Here is a 16,339-nt window from a genome sequence, read left to right on the forward strand (position 1 = left end):
TCTTGCAAGGCCTGAAGGGTAGACTTAATCGGACTGGAGGGTCTTGAGTGGATGAACTATATCATGTGTTGTGGGCATACCGAACAACTCAGAGAATTCTGATCAGAAAAACTCTATTCAACTTTGCATTCAGAACCGAAGCAGTTATACCAGTTGAGATCGAACTTCTTTCCTTCAGAGTCGAAGAGTACAATGAAGACACCAACTCTGAATGGTTGCGAATCAATCTTGATCAGATCGAGGAGAGTAGGGAACGAGCTATCGTGCGAATGGCATCCTACCGGCAAAGGGTGGCCAAATACTATAATTTCTGAGTCAAGTCTAAAAAATTTTGAGTTGGTGATCTGATGCTGCGGCACATCGAAGTCTCACAGCCTACGGAGCGGAGAAACCTATCACCTAATTGGGAAGGTTCTTATCAGGTGGATGAGATGGTATGTCTCGAAACTTATAAACTGAAACAGCTTAATAGAACTCTACTCCAAAGATCGTGGAACTCAGCTAACCACCACATATATTATCAGTGATATTGTAACTTTTCTGAAGTATATGCATGAATGAATGCTCCAATTGTCAACGTTGGTCTTTCTACATATAAGTGTGAGTTAAATTTGAACTCGACCTTTGATCAGCCTCAAGATGTTAAAAATTTTTGTTCGACTTACATTTGAACTGGACTTTTGATCGACCTCGAGATGTTAAGAGCTTTTGATCGACTTATATTTGAACTCGGCTTTTGATTGACTTCGAGATGTTAAAAGTCTTTGATCGACTTATATTTGAACTCGATCTTTGATCGACCTCGAGATATTAAGAGCTTTTGATCGGTTTATATTTGAACTCGACCTTTGATTGACCTTGAGATGTTAAAAATCTTTGATCGACTTATATTTGAACTTGGCCTTTGATCGATCTCAAGATGTTAAGAGCCTTTGATCGGCTTATATTTAAACTCGTCCTTTAATTGGCATCGAGATGTTAAGAACTTTTGATCAGCTTATATTTGAACTTGATCTTTGATTGGCCTCGAGTTATTAAAAGCCTTTGATCGGCTTATATTTGAACTCGACTTTTGATTGGCTTCAAGTTATTAAAAGCCTTTGATCGGCTTATATTTGAACTTGACCTTTGATCGGTCTCGAGATGTTAAAAATCTTTGATCGGCTTATATTTGAACTCGACCTTTGATTATCCTCGAGATGTTAAGAGCCTTTGATCAGTTTATATTTGAACTCGATCTTTGATCGGCCTCAAGATGTTAAGAGCTTTTGATCAGTTTAAATTTGAACTCGGCTTTTGATCGGCCTCAAGATGTTAAAAGCCTTTCATCAGCTTATATTTGAACTCGATTTTTGATTGATCTCGAGATGTTAAAAGTCTTTGATCTGCTCATATTTGAACTCGGCCTTTGATCGGCCTCGAGATGTTAAGAGTCATTGATCGGCTTATATTTGAACTCGATCTTTAATCGAACTCGAGATGTTAAAAACCTTTGATCGGTTTATATTTGAACTTGATCTTTGATCGACCTCAAGATGTTAAAAGCTTTTGATTGGCTTATATTTAAACTCGATCTTTGATTGACCTCGAGATGTTAAAAGCTTTTGATTGGCTTATATTTGAATCCGATCTTTGATCGGTTTAAAAATTCTAAAAGCCTGAGATCGGCTATAACTATCCCTATTCTAATGTCAAATTCAAAAAGAAGGTACCAGTGCATAACCTGAGAACTTGCATCATATAACTACTCCCACAGTCTGATTCTTGAACTTGAGAGTAGTGGGGTAATATTATGAAGATTGAAATTTTATTAAAATAAAGCTTCTATGTTTTACGATGACCATGTGGAGTCAGTTTGATTTAGAAAATGATAAAATAATATATATATATATATATGAATGCATGGTTAAAAAAGTTATAACTTTATTCCAATAAGAAGTGTTTATAAGAGTCTGGTTAGCTCTTTCTCTGACATTACAAGATGAAGAAAAGATAAAATGAAGAAAAAAAAAGTTGGCTATTCGGTTGATGGGGCATCGTCAGCTGGTTGCACCTCGTCGACCTCAAAAATTCCTCCACCATTAAGATCTTCGATGCACCGCACTCTGTGGAGAATTATGAATTCAAAAAATATGTGAGAATTCTCTCACTTTTCGCGTAGCTGCATCAAAGTATTTTTCATATCTATCTCCGGATTGGATAGATCGGACAAATTAAGTTATGGGTATAAAATTTGAATTACATTCCGACAAAAGCTGTAGCTGGAATGACGTCCAACAACAAAGATCGTATGGATCGTTGATTGAGAATTGCTCATTAGCTGCTTATGAGATCAAGAATAAGAAGCTCTTTCTCCTCTTGCCAGAGATCGGCCTTTTGGTTTCCGCTCTTCCGACCGAGATCTTTCATCATGGGAGATCGGAAGAGGCTCTTTTGAGCCGATGTTGGTAATGGGAGCTGTCACTTGGGTACCTTGCTGTTGTAAGTCCTTGGGAGCGGCGACTATTTTCTTGCCATTTAACGTCTTTTGCAATTTTAAAATTTTTTCTCTGATGTAGCGGAGTTCGTCTTGAAGTTGCAATGTTTGCTCGGACCTCACCCATCCAAATTTTTTACACTTGATCAGGGACTCCAAGGCACGGATTTCTTCATGGGCAGAGTCAAGTTGACGATGATATACTGTCAATTTTTTTGCCACACCCCAAGACTTCTTTCCCACTACGTCGGATATCCTTTGTATCTCTTCGGCCAATTGTGTCTTCTCGATGCTGTGTGCTATAACTCCTCACCGAATCTCTTGTTGAAGTCTACTGACTTCTTTTTCGATCTCATCAAGTTTCTTTTGAGCCTTTTGAAGTCTCTTTCTCCAATCGACGGCCTTTTCTTCGAAGAATTTAAGTTTCTCCTCCAGACTCTTGATATGAGTTTTAATATTAACCGCCATCATCGGAGGAAGAGAAGTGGCCAGTAAAGGAGCAGCAGTTATCGAACTGACGTCGCAAGCATCATTTACCAACTATGTGAACAATTGAAAGCAGTAAATTTAAAAAGTTCACAATTTCATTTCATTAAATGACAGTTTCTTACAGAAAAAAGGGAGAAGGGGGCAAAAAGTACAAGCATTCAATCCCCGACCTTCTCTTACGGAGTTGTATCTGAAAGAGGCTCGGAGGGACCTGCATCAGCAGTTGAAGAGGAGGGCGGCTCAGCAATATTCTCCTTTTTAGAAATGAAAAGTTTGGAGACTGTGTGAACTTCTTCATCGTCTTCATCTCCATCTTCATAGTCCAAGAAGGCAAGATTAAGCTTCGAATGCTCCTCCTCTATCAACTTTCGACAGTCGACCCAATCTTCTTTGTCAGTCTGACAAAAAGTCTTCTCATTGAAGATGACATGGCGGTTCCGATATTCTTTAGATGCCTTGAATACCTCAACCGCTCGAGCCATCTCCTCAGTGAAGGCAGGTGATGCTTTGAATTTCTCAACGAAAGAGCACTTGATATCTTGAATGCGCTCCTCAGTCCTTCTCTCCACCTCTTTCTCCCTCTCCAGGGCGAGGGCGAGGTCAGACTCCACCTGCCCGAGGGCCCCCTGGAGATTCTTAGCCTCAACCTCTAGCTCTTTAATTTTCGTTTGAGCTATCTGGATGTCCGTCTCGACATTCTTCTCAGTCTCTTGTGCTTGTGCCTCCCTGGACGAGCGGTCTGATAAATTGACGAGAATATGGAGCAGCTGCATTTCAAATCGATTGAGTTAGAAAAAATATGATGATTAAAAAGGAGGGAGGGGTGATAGGATAAATGCTATACCTGGTGATCCATGATCAAAGATAGTTTTCTCAGACTGAAAATGCTCATCCTGTCTATCTGCTCCAACTCTGCTAGAATTATGAAGTTCTCAACAGTTTTTCGAACTACCTCCGGTCTTGAAAAAATAGATCCTCTGGAATGTCGTCAAGAAGAGCCTTATCATCGTCAGCCTCCTTGGAAGACTCGACCCAAGTGGAGATCTTGGAAGGCAAAGGTCACTCGATGATTTCTTCTCGGGAGTCGGCGGTCAGGGTCGAAGTAGGTGTAGATGTTGTCAAAATTATTCTGACCTGGGAAGAAAGTATTTGGTCGGTGGAGACAGGCTCTTGGTTGAGCTTGATAGATTTAAATTTTTTCTTTATCTTGGTTCTGATAGTCCAAATCTTCCTCTTCTATGGAAGAAAGGCCTTCAATTTCATAATATCCTTTGCTGATGATTCTATTTCTACAATTATTCAACAAATATCAGGTTGAAGAGCTATATATATATATATATATATATATATATGTATGTATGTAAGGGCATAAACGATCCCACTCACTCTTGGGGTTGCTAGACGAAAGCCCTACCGAGAAAAGAGATTCATCGGATAAAAGCTCATCCAGATGAGGAGCGTTCTAATCCAGGAGATTCCTAAGTTCTTTCTTTTTCTCAGTACTCAACTCTACGGGCTTTAAGTATGAAGCTTCGATCTGACCCTAGTCCGGAAGCTCCCAATCGTCTATCAAAGCATAAGAAACAAAAAAAAAAATGGCTCTTTCATCCATGAATAGATGAAGGAGCACCAGAGATCAGGAAAGAGACATCCCTCTAGGAGGAAACATACAGCCAGTCGGCATATGGATATTTTTTTAGTGTGAAGAGAGCTCGAAAGAGAGAAATTGAAGATCGAACTCCTGTTCGAGAGTAAACTATAAGAAACCCTATGATATATCTAAAGGAGTTTGAGGATACAGTACAGAAAGCAATCCTATAGAACCTAAAAAGCTCAAAAATGAAAGAAAAAATAGAAAATCTAAGATCTGTCCGACGATTTTCTTTGTACACCACTAATCGATCTGGAGGTGGACTGTGAACTCGAGCAACGAAATCAAAAAGTTCAAAGTGAAATTCATTTGGAATAAAGTATTGGGTTCGGAGCAACTCCATGTCACCCAAGGTCAACTAGGTTTGGATCTCTCTAGGTCCGACTAAAGGATTGGTTTTAGACCTAGGACTTTTCGAATCCTTCACTTTCTTTTGCTCGGGGCTCTCAATCATAGAGTTTTCAGAACCCACTATAAAAATAGAAACCTAAAGAAAAATGAAGGGAAGAAAAAAAAATCAAAAAGAAGATAAGAGGGACTTACCTTCGAGTACGAAATCAAAAGGAAGCGACTATCTTTCGAGAGCTCTTCACACGATGGAGGAAAAAGAAAATCTGTCTGTGGGAGCTTTGGAGTAAGAAAAATGACAAAGGGAGAAAAGATTTCACTAGAATTAGTAGAAGGAGAAATAAAATAAAGAAAGTCGCCCCTTTAAATAGAGGGATGCACGTCTCTCGGAGGACATCAAGTCGGTATAAATTTTTAAAATATACCACACATTAAGCCTTCATAAGTTCAAAGCTAGCCAATAGTCTTCACATTTAATGCATCTTGGCAGAGAAGAATAGCATCTGCATAGATTTTGAAAATTTCATCATTAGCTCGATAACTTTTTCGTCTGAAAAACTGCGCACAAACATTTAGTTTAAAAATAGCTCTTTACATCTCCCGCCATTCAAAATGTCAAGATAAATACTCCCATAGCCCACTCAGAGCTCGGACTAGGGACTAGGGGGTATCTGTTAGGAGTAATTTAGAATGGGCCAATGATGCATAAGATTCAAGCCCATTATAACCCATTGGATCCATATCAACGTCTTTCAAGCGGCCTAATTGTTATGGTTTGCCCGACCTCTGGTCGATAAATGTCTGTTCCGATTTCTAATCGGAGGCTATTCTGTCCGACTTCTCGTCGGCAAGTTCTTAACCCGACTTCTGATCTAAAAGAACTAGTCGGATTGTACACCTTAAGCAGCGCAATCACATGATTGATTATGATTCATCCGACCCTTGGTCGGCGTATATTTGGTCCAACCAGTGGTCAGAGAATCAGTTAGTCGATATTCGGTCGCTTCTGATTCCTACACGATTTGCATAGCGGAACAATCTCTGGTTAGCATAACTACTGCAGGTCGGTTAGTCTTCCGGATCAATCCATCTAACTGAGCTTTAGTCAAAAAACTCAGTCCCAACTCCTAGTTAGCATGCTACACTCTCAGATCTCTCCTCGAAAGTAAATTGATCGGGCTCAGATTCAAAAAGCAGACGCCAACTAGCCATAGCTGTCAATACTATCTGACCATAGCTGTCAATGCTATCTGGACATAACCGCCTGATCCTGAGAATCTTTCAGGTGTAACCATCTGATCCTGAGAATCACAATCAAATAACTGCATCAGATTCGACTAGCCTATCTACCAAAAAGAGTTACACAGCCGTCTCCTCTATAAATACTCAAATCCCGAAGACCCAGATAAGTAATCCATCTCAGAGAGCTAAAATTCTGCTTCTCTGTTTGCGCGTTTTGACTTGAGCATCGGAAGGTCCTCACTGGAGCACAATCCTCCGGTCCGGACTTTTTTGCAGGTTGCTCCACCGCTGCGCTTCTCAATTTTCCAGCGTCATCCAGAAACAAGCCGCAACGGATAATATGCTTATTAAATCAGCAGTTAAATAAATTTTTAAATAAATAAAGTAATAGAGAATGGAATTTTGAAGTAATTTGCTATTTGGAGGATGCGGTCCTTGAACTAGTTTGAGCTCCTCATGATGCATAAAATTGTTCTGCTCATCTACTCCTAAGATATAACAACAAGCATAGACTAATAAACTTAACGGGCAGCATTTAGTAGGAGAGATAGAAAGAGCAGGATCATAAAATAGAACGAGCAGGCTCACAGTCTTAACTCGTCAATGTTCCGCAAGGTGAGTGAGCTAGGGACTCACCCCCTCCTTTTGTAGGTTCAAATAAAAAGATTTCTGTGTGCATTTTTTTCTAGTTTGTCTTGCACAGGCCTTGTTTGTTGAAATATACATTCAGCTACTTTCTGAGTAGCATAAGTGGAAGACTTGGTTTATCTTCTCGTTCTGTAAGCTATGCAAACTCAACACTATTTACCAAAGGGACAAATACAAAGGAATTTGCATTGGGAGCCTTGAGAAAGCAAAACCAGAAAAAGAAGGATTTAGATTAGTGGTAATCAAGTATTGATCCAGTTCAAATGGGCTTTGGCCATTTCCAGAGGATGATGTCATTGCTTATTTGGCAGCAAGGAATGGAGCAGAGAGATTAAGCTCTTTCCTCATAAGATAGTGCCTTTAAACACCTTAGATGCCTTCTAACACTTTTGCCTGACATAAAAAAGCTGACAGCTGCTGTTGTTGCCATTTTAATCACAGTAATGTGATACTACTTGCTGAAGAGCAGAATACCCTTGCAAAAAAAACACTTCCCAGGACCAAGGACACTCATTCATTGACAAAATAATAAAACCAATCCATTATTTTCACCTGTGAACAATTAAGCCATTGATGCAAGGTTTTTCACTGATTGAATCCCCCTCTTTTGTAACCAATTTTAATTCCTGAGATCACTGCACCTGCTGGCAACATATGTAGTCTCATGAAATTGTAACGACTTAATGCAGCTGCTTTTCTACTATTCGAGGTGGTCGTGAGGTCGAAGCGACATGAACATTGCCGCATAGAGCCGAAGGCGTCGTTCACCATCACCCAGTTCTGATGGTGGAATCACCATGCCTCCAGTCCTCATTCTGTATCGGTGCCAGGCTAGCTGTATGTTAACAGCTGCCCATGTCCTCCAGTTTGATGAGTAGTACCTCGCTGTTCTCTTGAGCCTCTCGTTTGCGAAGCTGTACCTGAAGTGCTCGGTGATGTATCGAAGATGGGGTGCAACCAAACCAAAGGCCTCAGTTGGCTCTATGCACTCGAAGGTGGCAGAAGAAGCCGGTAGCCGATCAACAAAAGGGCGGCGGAGGCACCATGATAGGAGCTCATCCCCTAGGAAGTTTCCAGGGCCTAGCATGCATGTGGCCACCATGCCTTGACTGAGGTGCTGGCTACTCTTCAATTGGCCTCGGACAACAAACACCATGCAATGAACGGGATCTCCTTCTCTGATTACCTGGTTCAGAAGTAATAGTTCATAACAACAAAGGAAAGGGCATTGCAACCAAAGTAGGAATATAGATAAGCTAATATGTAGGAAAGATACTTCCACTAGATAACTGCAATGTTTCTGTTCATTGTCATACCTTTTCACCCTTGGAGAAAACAAGGGGTTTAACTCTATCACAGATATTGTCAAGGATAAGTTCATCCAAGTTGTGGAAGAATGGCACCTGAATGACAAAAGGAACTGAACTGAATTAGGTCCACCTTCACATAATATATACTAGCTATTCTTTCTCATCAAGCAATAGTAGCATGGCGTATTAGTATATATGCTTCTCTAAATTTCTTTGGTTGAATACTCTTCTGTAAGTTTCTTGTGAATGGGGTTGTACTTGATGATTGATTTAGCCATGGATTTCTTTTGTCTTCTTACTCTATGACATCTGTACAGAGAATATAAGCTGTTACTTTGTTCATTTCCAGTTCGATCTTTATGGTCCGCTCGTTACGGTTCTAATGAACGAATCACTGTTTCAGAGGGGAAGGAGGGTGCACAGCCTTGAGTTCCAACTTGATGCCTGATACTATGTTTCATCAATGACCCCCCCCTCCTGCTCTTTCTTATAAACTGACATACTGTCTCAACAATTAAAGTACCTTCTTAATGAGATCAAGGCAGAGATAGCGCTTTATGTCTCGCCTTAGTCCTTCTGGCAAGTCTTCGATCATGTTGACTTCATCCTCCCCTCTCATTGCCAGCCATCTCTGGCATTCATACTGGCGGACTCTCTGTCTCAGGCGTGACGGTAGCTGTCTCCGCTTCATCCACCATTCCATGTCTCGAAACCGTAATTGCATCTTTCTCTTCCTCGCCATGACCGCATGCAAGAATACCTATCAATCAAGATCTAGCCGTTAGAAACTCACATTTCACATTCTTATGTACATCTCAACTGATGACTATAGATAATTAAGCCAGACTATGTATACAGTAAAACATACCTGAATATTACCAATCAACAAAGTGAAGAGCATTAGACCACTTAATACGATGATGATACTGAATATGACCTCTAACCAGTGACTTGTAGGCTCGAGATCATTGCCAAAAGTGCTGTATAAAATTATTCCATCATCAGTAGCCTTCAATTCACAGCTGTGTATAACTAGTACATTCAAATCCTCTTAAGGGATGATCGGTAGTTAGCATAGTAAAGAAAAATATATATGGTATGATGAAAGAAATTTGCGCAGATTCGAACCATAATAGTTTGATGCTCTGTTAAAGATTCTAGCTTTTTAAGTTAGAATTACCTTAGAGTCATAAGTCCCCAAAATATAGGGAAAAAGATTTTGACAGCAAGTGAGCTGCTGGAAACAACAGGGAGAGCCCAATTGTAGATCCCATAACGGAATGGTCCATTGACATTTAAACAAACTGGAATATTTTGGATTCCAATGGCTGTTGTCAAGTTACTCTCACATGCTAATCCATGCATGCCTAATGGTAAGGGAAGACGGTAACAGACCTCCTTGGAACAGGCCAATGATACAAGATCACAATTGTTGTTCTTCTCACATTGTTGTTGGAGGCACGAGGCGACACGTTGAATTGCAAGAACATACCAACACCCACCAGCTACCTGAAATAAACCAACATATAATTTCAGTGTTGTTGCATTAAACTCATGCTACAAACTTGAACCTCACAGAATTTCTTGATAACTTGCAGATTGTTATACCCTATGGTTCCAATCTAGCGATAAGTGAAAACTTAAATTTTGCTTTATCAGGGATAGACATTACAACTTCGAATGGTAAATTAAAAACTTTCACCACTTTGTAATTTCTAGTTGATCTGTTTGAATAGGCACCTTCTTATATGCTTTCTCTTCATATGCAGGTTGAAAGTGGCTTAAGTAGTGAAGTGCTCGACACGAACATCATATCCAAGTTCATGAATCCTATGATTTCTCTACATGAAAATATGTATGTTTCATGTTCATCTTTTGTGACATAGAGAGATACTAATCACTTGGGAATTTTACCTGATGTTCAAGTTTCTTTACCTAATTTTTTTTGTAAGATTTTACGAGTTTAAGTTGGACCCATCAGTATATTTAACAGTCACCAGTGACTAACAAGTGATGTATGTTGCTTAGAAAAACAACCACTGATTGATGTTGAGTTTAGCAAAGACATTTTATAATCTAAATAACTAACAAATTGATGCTTGAGGCTAGCTAAGTCCATTGCTTGCTCCTCTTGATATAGTTTATGTAGCTTACAGGACTCGAACAATTTGGTCCTACTTATATTCAAGTCTTCCGAGCTTAAATTACACAACTTGCTACTTGAGTAAAATTAGCTGATCAGTAGACCAATCTATTAACGTGTAGGAGTTTAGAATAGGATGATAGTGTTACTCACATGAGAGGCAATAAAGTAAGCTATTAGGTTGAGGCAAAAGCCCCACCAGATTGTTCCAAAAATGTAGCCAGTAACTTTCTGCATCCTTCTCATCACACAGATGCTGTGATATACCTTGGGGAGGAATTGGAACAAGAAGATCAACAGAAGGATAGTCATTATGAGCTTAATCTCTTCTTCTCTTATCAATTTTGGTATAACCAGCCAAAAGACAGCCTGCATAGGTTCAGAATGCAAGGAAAAATAAGTATAAACAACATTTGAAGTTCATCAAGCAAACTAGGTAAACCAACTTAGTGATATGTACTAGAAAAATGCTCAAGGTTCTAAGCAACATAGATCAATCTGACTGATGGAATACAAGATATGGACCCTAGGATCATCGAAAAAGAAGAAGCTTCAATAAAAAAAACAAAAAAAAAAGAAGGCCAAAACAGAAGAATTCTAAATTATTTTAAAGAACAATTTGCATTTTTTGTCGCCGAATGACATGGTGGGGTGCCACCACCAACAATTTGCATTGGATAGAATCATAGAAATGCAGTTGGAACTTTCCTAATTCTATCTTCTGCACCCTCTTTTTCCTTTACAGCTTTATTGGTACTCTTGCTTTTCTCAACTCCTGTGCTCTTTCTCCTGCCTTGGATGGTCCTGAGCAAGGAAATATAGATGGATCATGAAGAACCTTTTGTAGATGTGAGGTACACCTTCATGAGACAATATAGCTCAGCTAAGCTAAGCTTCAAACAGTTGTTCCAATGCAGCACCTTTTAAACTCAAATAGTTTTAACTTCGTCACGCAGCTTTTTCTTCCGTCCTAGGTTCATTACGGTTGACTTACAGTACCCTCAAAAGGCAATGAGGTCCATGTTCCTTGAGTCTTTGAACCTTTATAACTTAACAGTAGTTTCTCTAGTTCACTCTGAGACAAACAACCCTAATAATCACCTCTGTAGCACAATGATAATACCCTAGAATGCGTCATTTAGGTTTCACTTTGACTAGGTTGGAGAGGCTCCAGAACTTTGAGTATGATCTGGCCAAATTTAGGTTCATAGCTTGGTCCCACTTGTCCCAACATATTCACCCACCTACAAATAATTTGGAGCCTACTGACCCACCCTTGTCCCAGCCTACTGACCCACCCTTGTCCCAGCCTATTCACCCACCTTTGTCATCTTATAAATGAATGCATTTAGTTCGGGCTCGTTTGATACACAAGAAGAATTTTTCTTTACAGAAAATAATTTTTAAAATTTTTTTTATAAATATAATTTTTGATATATTTAATTGATCATAAGAAAAATATTTATTTCAAAATAATTTATATTTGATTAAATATCTATTTTTTTTAAAAAAAATTATATAAAATACCTATTATATCTTAAATAAATTTAAAGTCATATTTTTTTTTGCTCCCAAACTTTATATAACTAATAACATTATATCTATATTAATATAAATATAATATTAATATATTATAATATAATATTAGATCATAATAATTTATTATATTAATATAATACTAGTATACATATATTAATATTTTAATATAATAAATATATTAATATAGACATAAATATAATATTAAATATAATACTATATTAATATAACTTACTATATGAATATTAATAAAATATCATATTAATATAAATATTAAAATCATATTAATATATTACAAAGTATATTTTTGAAAAAAAAAAGAGCTATCAATTTTTCTTCCACGAAAAATCTCAAAATCCACCTATCTTGGGGATTTTCACTGCAAATGTAGAAAATAATTTTTCATAAATTTTTTTTCTTCTTAAAAATTTGGCTAAATAAAATCACTCCTCTTCATTTTTCAAAAATTATTATTTTTCTCCTCCACTTCCCGTGAACAAAGCGTATCTTTCGTGTCAGTGCATTTATTTGTCCACATGAGATGGAACGATGGTTGCTATAAAATAACACTCACCGTAGTAGGAAAGCATGCGTGATTTGTGAAGCAGAATAAACTAAACCTGTAACAAAAATTTCAGGAAGGAATCCTCCACAGAAAGAAGAAACTTCTTGCCAAGTCTTAGGCGCATCATGGCCCCTAATTTCCATTCCCTAGTCTATTAAAACTCACACAGATACGTGCCAGCTATCCTGCCTACAGATCCATTTGCTTCTCTAGACTTGTTCCAAGCTTTTGGGGAACAAGAAATCTTAGGCTAGGAACTGTTGTTCATCATTTCATTAACGGGCTAACAACTTTCATATTCAAATCCCAACGGTAATAATGCGTGATTAAGGCTGTATTATCTCCAGCAAAAGGTGACACTAATCAAATATCGCTATATAGCTAAATAAAGCTAATAAATTAGTCCTAATTATAATTACCTGGGGCACCGGGAGGATGACAAAGATGTCGAACCAGAAGCCTTTGAGGGAGCGCAGGTAGTGGGCGGCGATGGTCCGGGCGTCCCACACCAGCTTGCCGCAACCCACCACCAGCGACTCCCTCGACACGTACGCCACCCGGAGCTGCAGCCACACGTGCGTCAAGTGCACCGCATCGGCGCACGTGCGCAGCCCCGTGACCACCGCCGCCAGCCCGCCGTCCATGTACAGGCACGGCGCGCCGTCCCGCCCGATCGACAGCGCATAGAAGAACAGCGGGTCCAGCGCCAGCGCCACCGCCCGGCCCAGCAGTATCGCCCGGTTCCACCGCCGGACTCGCCCGCTCCTCGGATCGAGAACCGAGCCGAAGATCCAGGAATTCGGCCGGCGTTGCGGGGCCGCGGGGCGGGCGGCGGGCTGGTTCCGGATCGGGATCAGCGAGGAGCCGGCGCTGGCCTCCCACTCCGGCGTGTGGGCGCGGTCGCAGCTGGTGGAGTGGAACGCCGGCACGCCCGGCTGCGTGCATGCGTAGCACTCCACCGCTGCAGGCGGCGGTATCGGGTTGCCGCCGCCGCCGCCACTCTCATTGCTGCTATCATTGTCATCATCGTCGCCCGACCGGATCTTTTGGTGCTGGAACGCTCCCACCCACCTGAGAGAGAGGATCTCAGCTCAACAACAAGAAAGCAGCAGCGGTGGTGGTAGTAGTAGAACCATATATATATATATGTAAAAGCTAACATACCTTGAGATGAAAGAGTGGAATTTAGAAAACAAAGACATCTTCTTCCATTAATGATGTAAACCATGAGAGTGGGTCTACAGAGTGCGGTTATGTTTATAATTTCGTGCGGGAATAGGGGGTGGGAAGAAGTATGAGAAGGAAGAGGAGAAAAGGGATGGTGTGATAAGAAAGAGTAGAGGGGAAGTGGCGGAGAGATAAATGGTGTCCGACGTCGAGCACTTGGATACCTCTTCGATGGGTAGGTGGCAAATTGGCCACGTGGAAGACTGAGGAGAGAGGGTGACGTGTCGGATACCGACGACGTGCTGCTGTCTGTCGTCTGGCGCTGGATGAGGCCGGGTTGGATGAACTGTTTGGGGGACCCCTGAGCTTGCGACACATGTCCCGTATTTTGAGGAAAAAGCTAGAGTTTGGAGCTGCTTAAGAGATTTTATAATTTTGGTGTTTGATAAATAATGATGAATGGCGTGGTAAGACATGCTACATTTTGGATCTTCTCCCATGCATGATTGAATCAGACGTCTAGTCCTGAATCACTTCAGTCAATGGTGTCCGTACGTTTGAGCAGGGTGGTCACAGGAGTGGATAGGATGTGTGTTCTTTCCCACCCCATTAGTCCTGGGCTGTTAGGCATTAACATGAATGATTGATCACCTAATTAGAGTAGGATTTGACAATAAATCTTGACAGGTTCTTCTATAAATATTGATAATTAGTTTATATGTAGATGAGATTTGCTGCATGGAATATGGTGATTTCCGATATTTACCATCTCTCCATCATGTGCCTTTCATATATATGGTTTTTGGCATGGTTATCTAATTGTTCTAAAATATTACAGATTTATGGCCTAGCTTAAATGTATTCTTTTTTATAATGTCTTCATAAAAGAATGTGTCAATCATACTCTCTCTTGCTCCTACCCATTTGTGTAGAGCTAGCGTTCTCTCGAGGTGATCTCTATTGAAATGGTGAAAATTAGGATATTTGATCGGTGAAAACATGATACTTATGATTCTTCTTTCTACTTACGTGCTATTTATTTTTTATCAATTTTAATTGATCTTTTATTCTTATGGAATTGTATATTATGATATTTTATTCGAGTATTGAGTTGAATTTTATATTTTTTTATTTTTTTTTAATCTTTGGAAATATGGCTTCCCATCTTTTTGGTCTTTGGTCATGGATAGAACAAGCAAAGAAATTGGGTACCTATTGTTGTGTCAAAAATGATGCAGTTTTGTTACTCTATTAGAATAATAAAGATGAGACACTCAAATTGGTAAGAAATCAAAAATGTTTTTCACTCTGCTCACTTTTTCCTTGTCTTTGTTTATATATGTGAAGTGTAGTTATGCAGGAATATAGGAATAGTGATAAAGTTGTGGGTTCTTTTTTTTTTAAGAATAATAGATTCTTCTTAGACCTTATTAATTCATTTTAATGTGTGCTCTAGTTATGTTAGAATATAATCATGGTTGTTTTGGAATTGAAAATAGATGGGATAAGTTGTTCGCGTCTCTTCTGGAAATAAGCTTTTACACGTTAAATTTTTTTGAAATAAAATAATTTAAGATGTTTCCTCCATTAATGTTGGTTGGCTTCTGCTTCCCTGTTTCCGCAAGCTTCTACACATTACATTGGTTGGCTTCTGAACCTCCTTCTCTATTTCTGCATGCTAATTGTTTGTCCTCATTATATAAAGATAACAAGAGGGCATTTGAGCTAATTGTTTGTAAGGGTGGCAAATTTGGATTCCACATCCTCATTTGGCTTGACTTGAATGATTAGAGCATTAGATTGTCCAGCTTGCATGACATGCTTTTTCTATTGATATCTTTGATTGATCATAAAATTAGGCATATTGTGATGTAGAGAGGACTTCTTTAGTCCCACAACGGTTAAAGTCAAGAGAGAGTATGGCTTATATAGATTAGAATCTTCTCTTCCACGTGAGACGTCTTTTAAAGGACAAAACTGTGAAGCTCTAAATGACCAAAGTTTACTGAAACCCAAAGATGGTCATGAGCCAAAGCGGACAATATCTCACGCATGCGGAGAGGGCTTCTTTAGTCCCACGTCGATTAGAGTCAAGAGAGATTATAGCTTATATAGATTATAATCTTCTCTCCCACATGAGACACTTTTTAGAGGCTCTAAATGATCAAGGTCCACTGAAGCCTAAGGTCTGAAACCCAAAGATGGTCATGAGCCAAAGCGGACAATACCTCACATATGCGGAGATCCGACCTCTTGACCCATAACCGCAACAAGGCATATTGATTATGTTCTTTTCTTTTATTTTTTTCAAAAAAATTGATCTCATAGTTACATTCATTAGAGAAAACCATAGCAGCCTAGTCGTCGCTCACAATTTCTCGGTGCACTTATATCACGCAATGTATGAATTCTCTTAGATTGGCCAAACATTTGCACATAATGGTCATCAAAGAAGAAAAGGAATTGGACATGCCAAAAGGAATTAGTCAAATTGGGATTTAATATAATCCATCACTTCATTTTTATTTCTTCTTGAATTGGCAAGGAACCTTCAGGTTTCAAGTTGAACAACAAAGATAGAGTGGAGATAGAACTACACTTTTTCTTTTTATTGAGGAAAAGGGAGGGAAAAGTCCACCAAATTTATTGGGATAATGAGAAGGGTACATGAAAAGTAAAAGGACCAATTCAAGATTAGAATTCAGTCAAAAGAGTTCTACTTTGATCCATATTAGGTGATGCATCATGTGGGGCCATCTTCAAG

The 16,339-nt window shown here is 39.4% G+C and overlaps 1 protein-coding gene across 1 annotated transcript; it reads right to left on the reverse strand.

Annotated features, from left to right (window-relative positions):
* Nucleotides 1-7,371: 7,371 nt before the first annotated feature.
* LOC105046686 (cyclic nucleotide-gated ion channel 2) lies at nt 7,372-13,773 on the reverse strand. Its single transcript, XM_019851466.3, has 8 exons — nt 13,573-13,773; nt 12,828-13,479; nt 10,461-10,676; nt 9,345-9,673; nt 9,033-9,144; nt 8,688-8,924; nt 8,171-8,257; nt 7,372-8,040 (listed from the first exon to the last, which is right to left on the reverse strand). Exons 1-8 carry the CDS (start codon nt 13,608-13,610, stop codon nt 7,555-7,557), a joined length of 2,157 nt encoding a protein of 718 aa, XP_019707025.2. The 5' UTR covers nt 13,611-13,773; the 3' UTR covers nt 7,372-7,554.
* Between the last annotated feature and the right edge of the window lie 2,566 nt (nt 13,774-16,339).

Source organism: Elaeis guineensis, chromosome 6 (genome assembly GCF_000442705.2).
Source record: "Elaeis guineensis isolate ETL-2024a chromosome 6, EG11, whole genome shotgun sequence".
Taxonomy (NCBI): Eukaryota; Viridiplantae; Streptophyta; class Magnoliopsida; order Arecales; family Arecaceae; genus Elaeis; species Elaeis guineensis.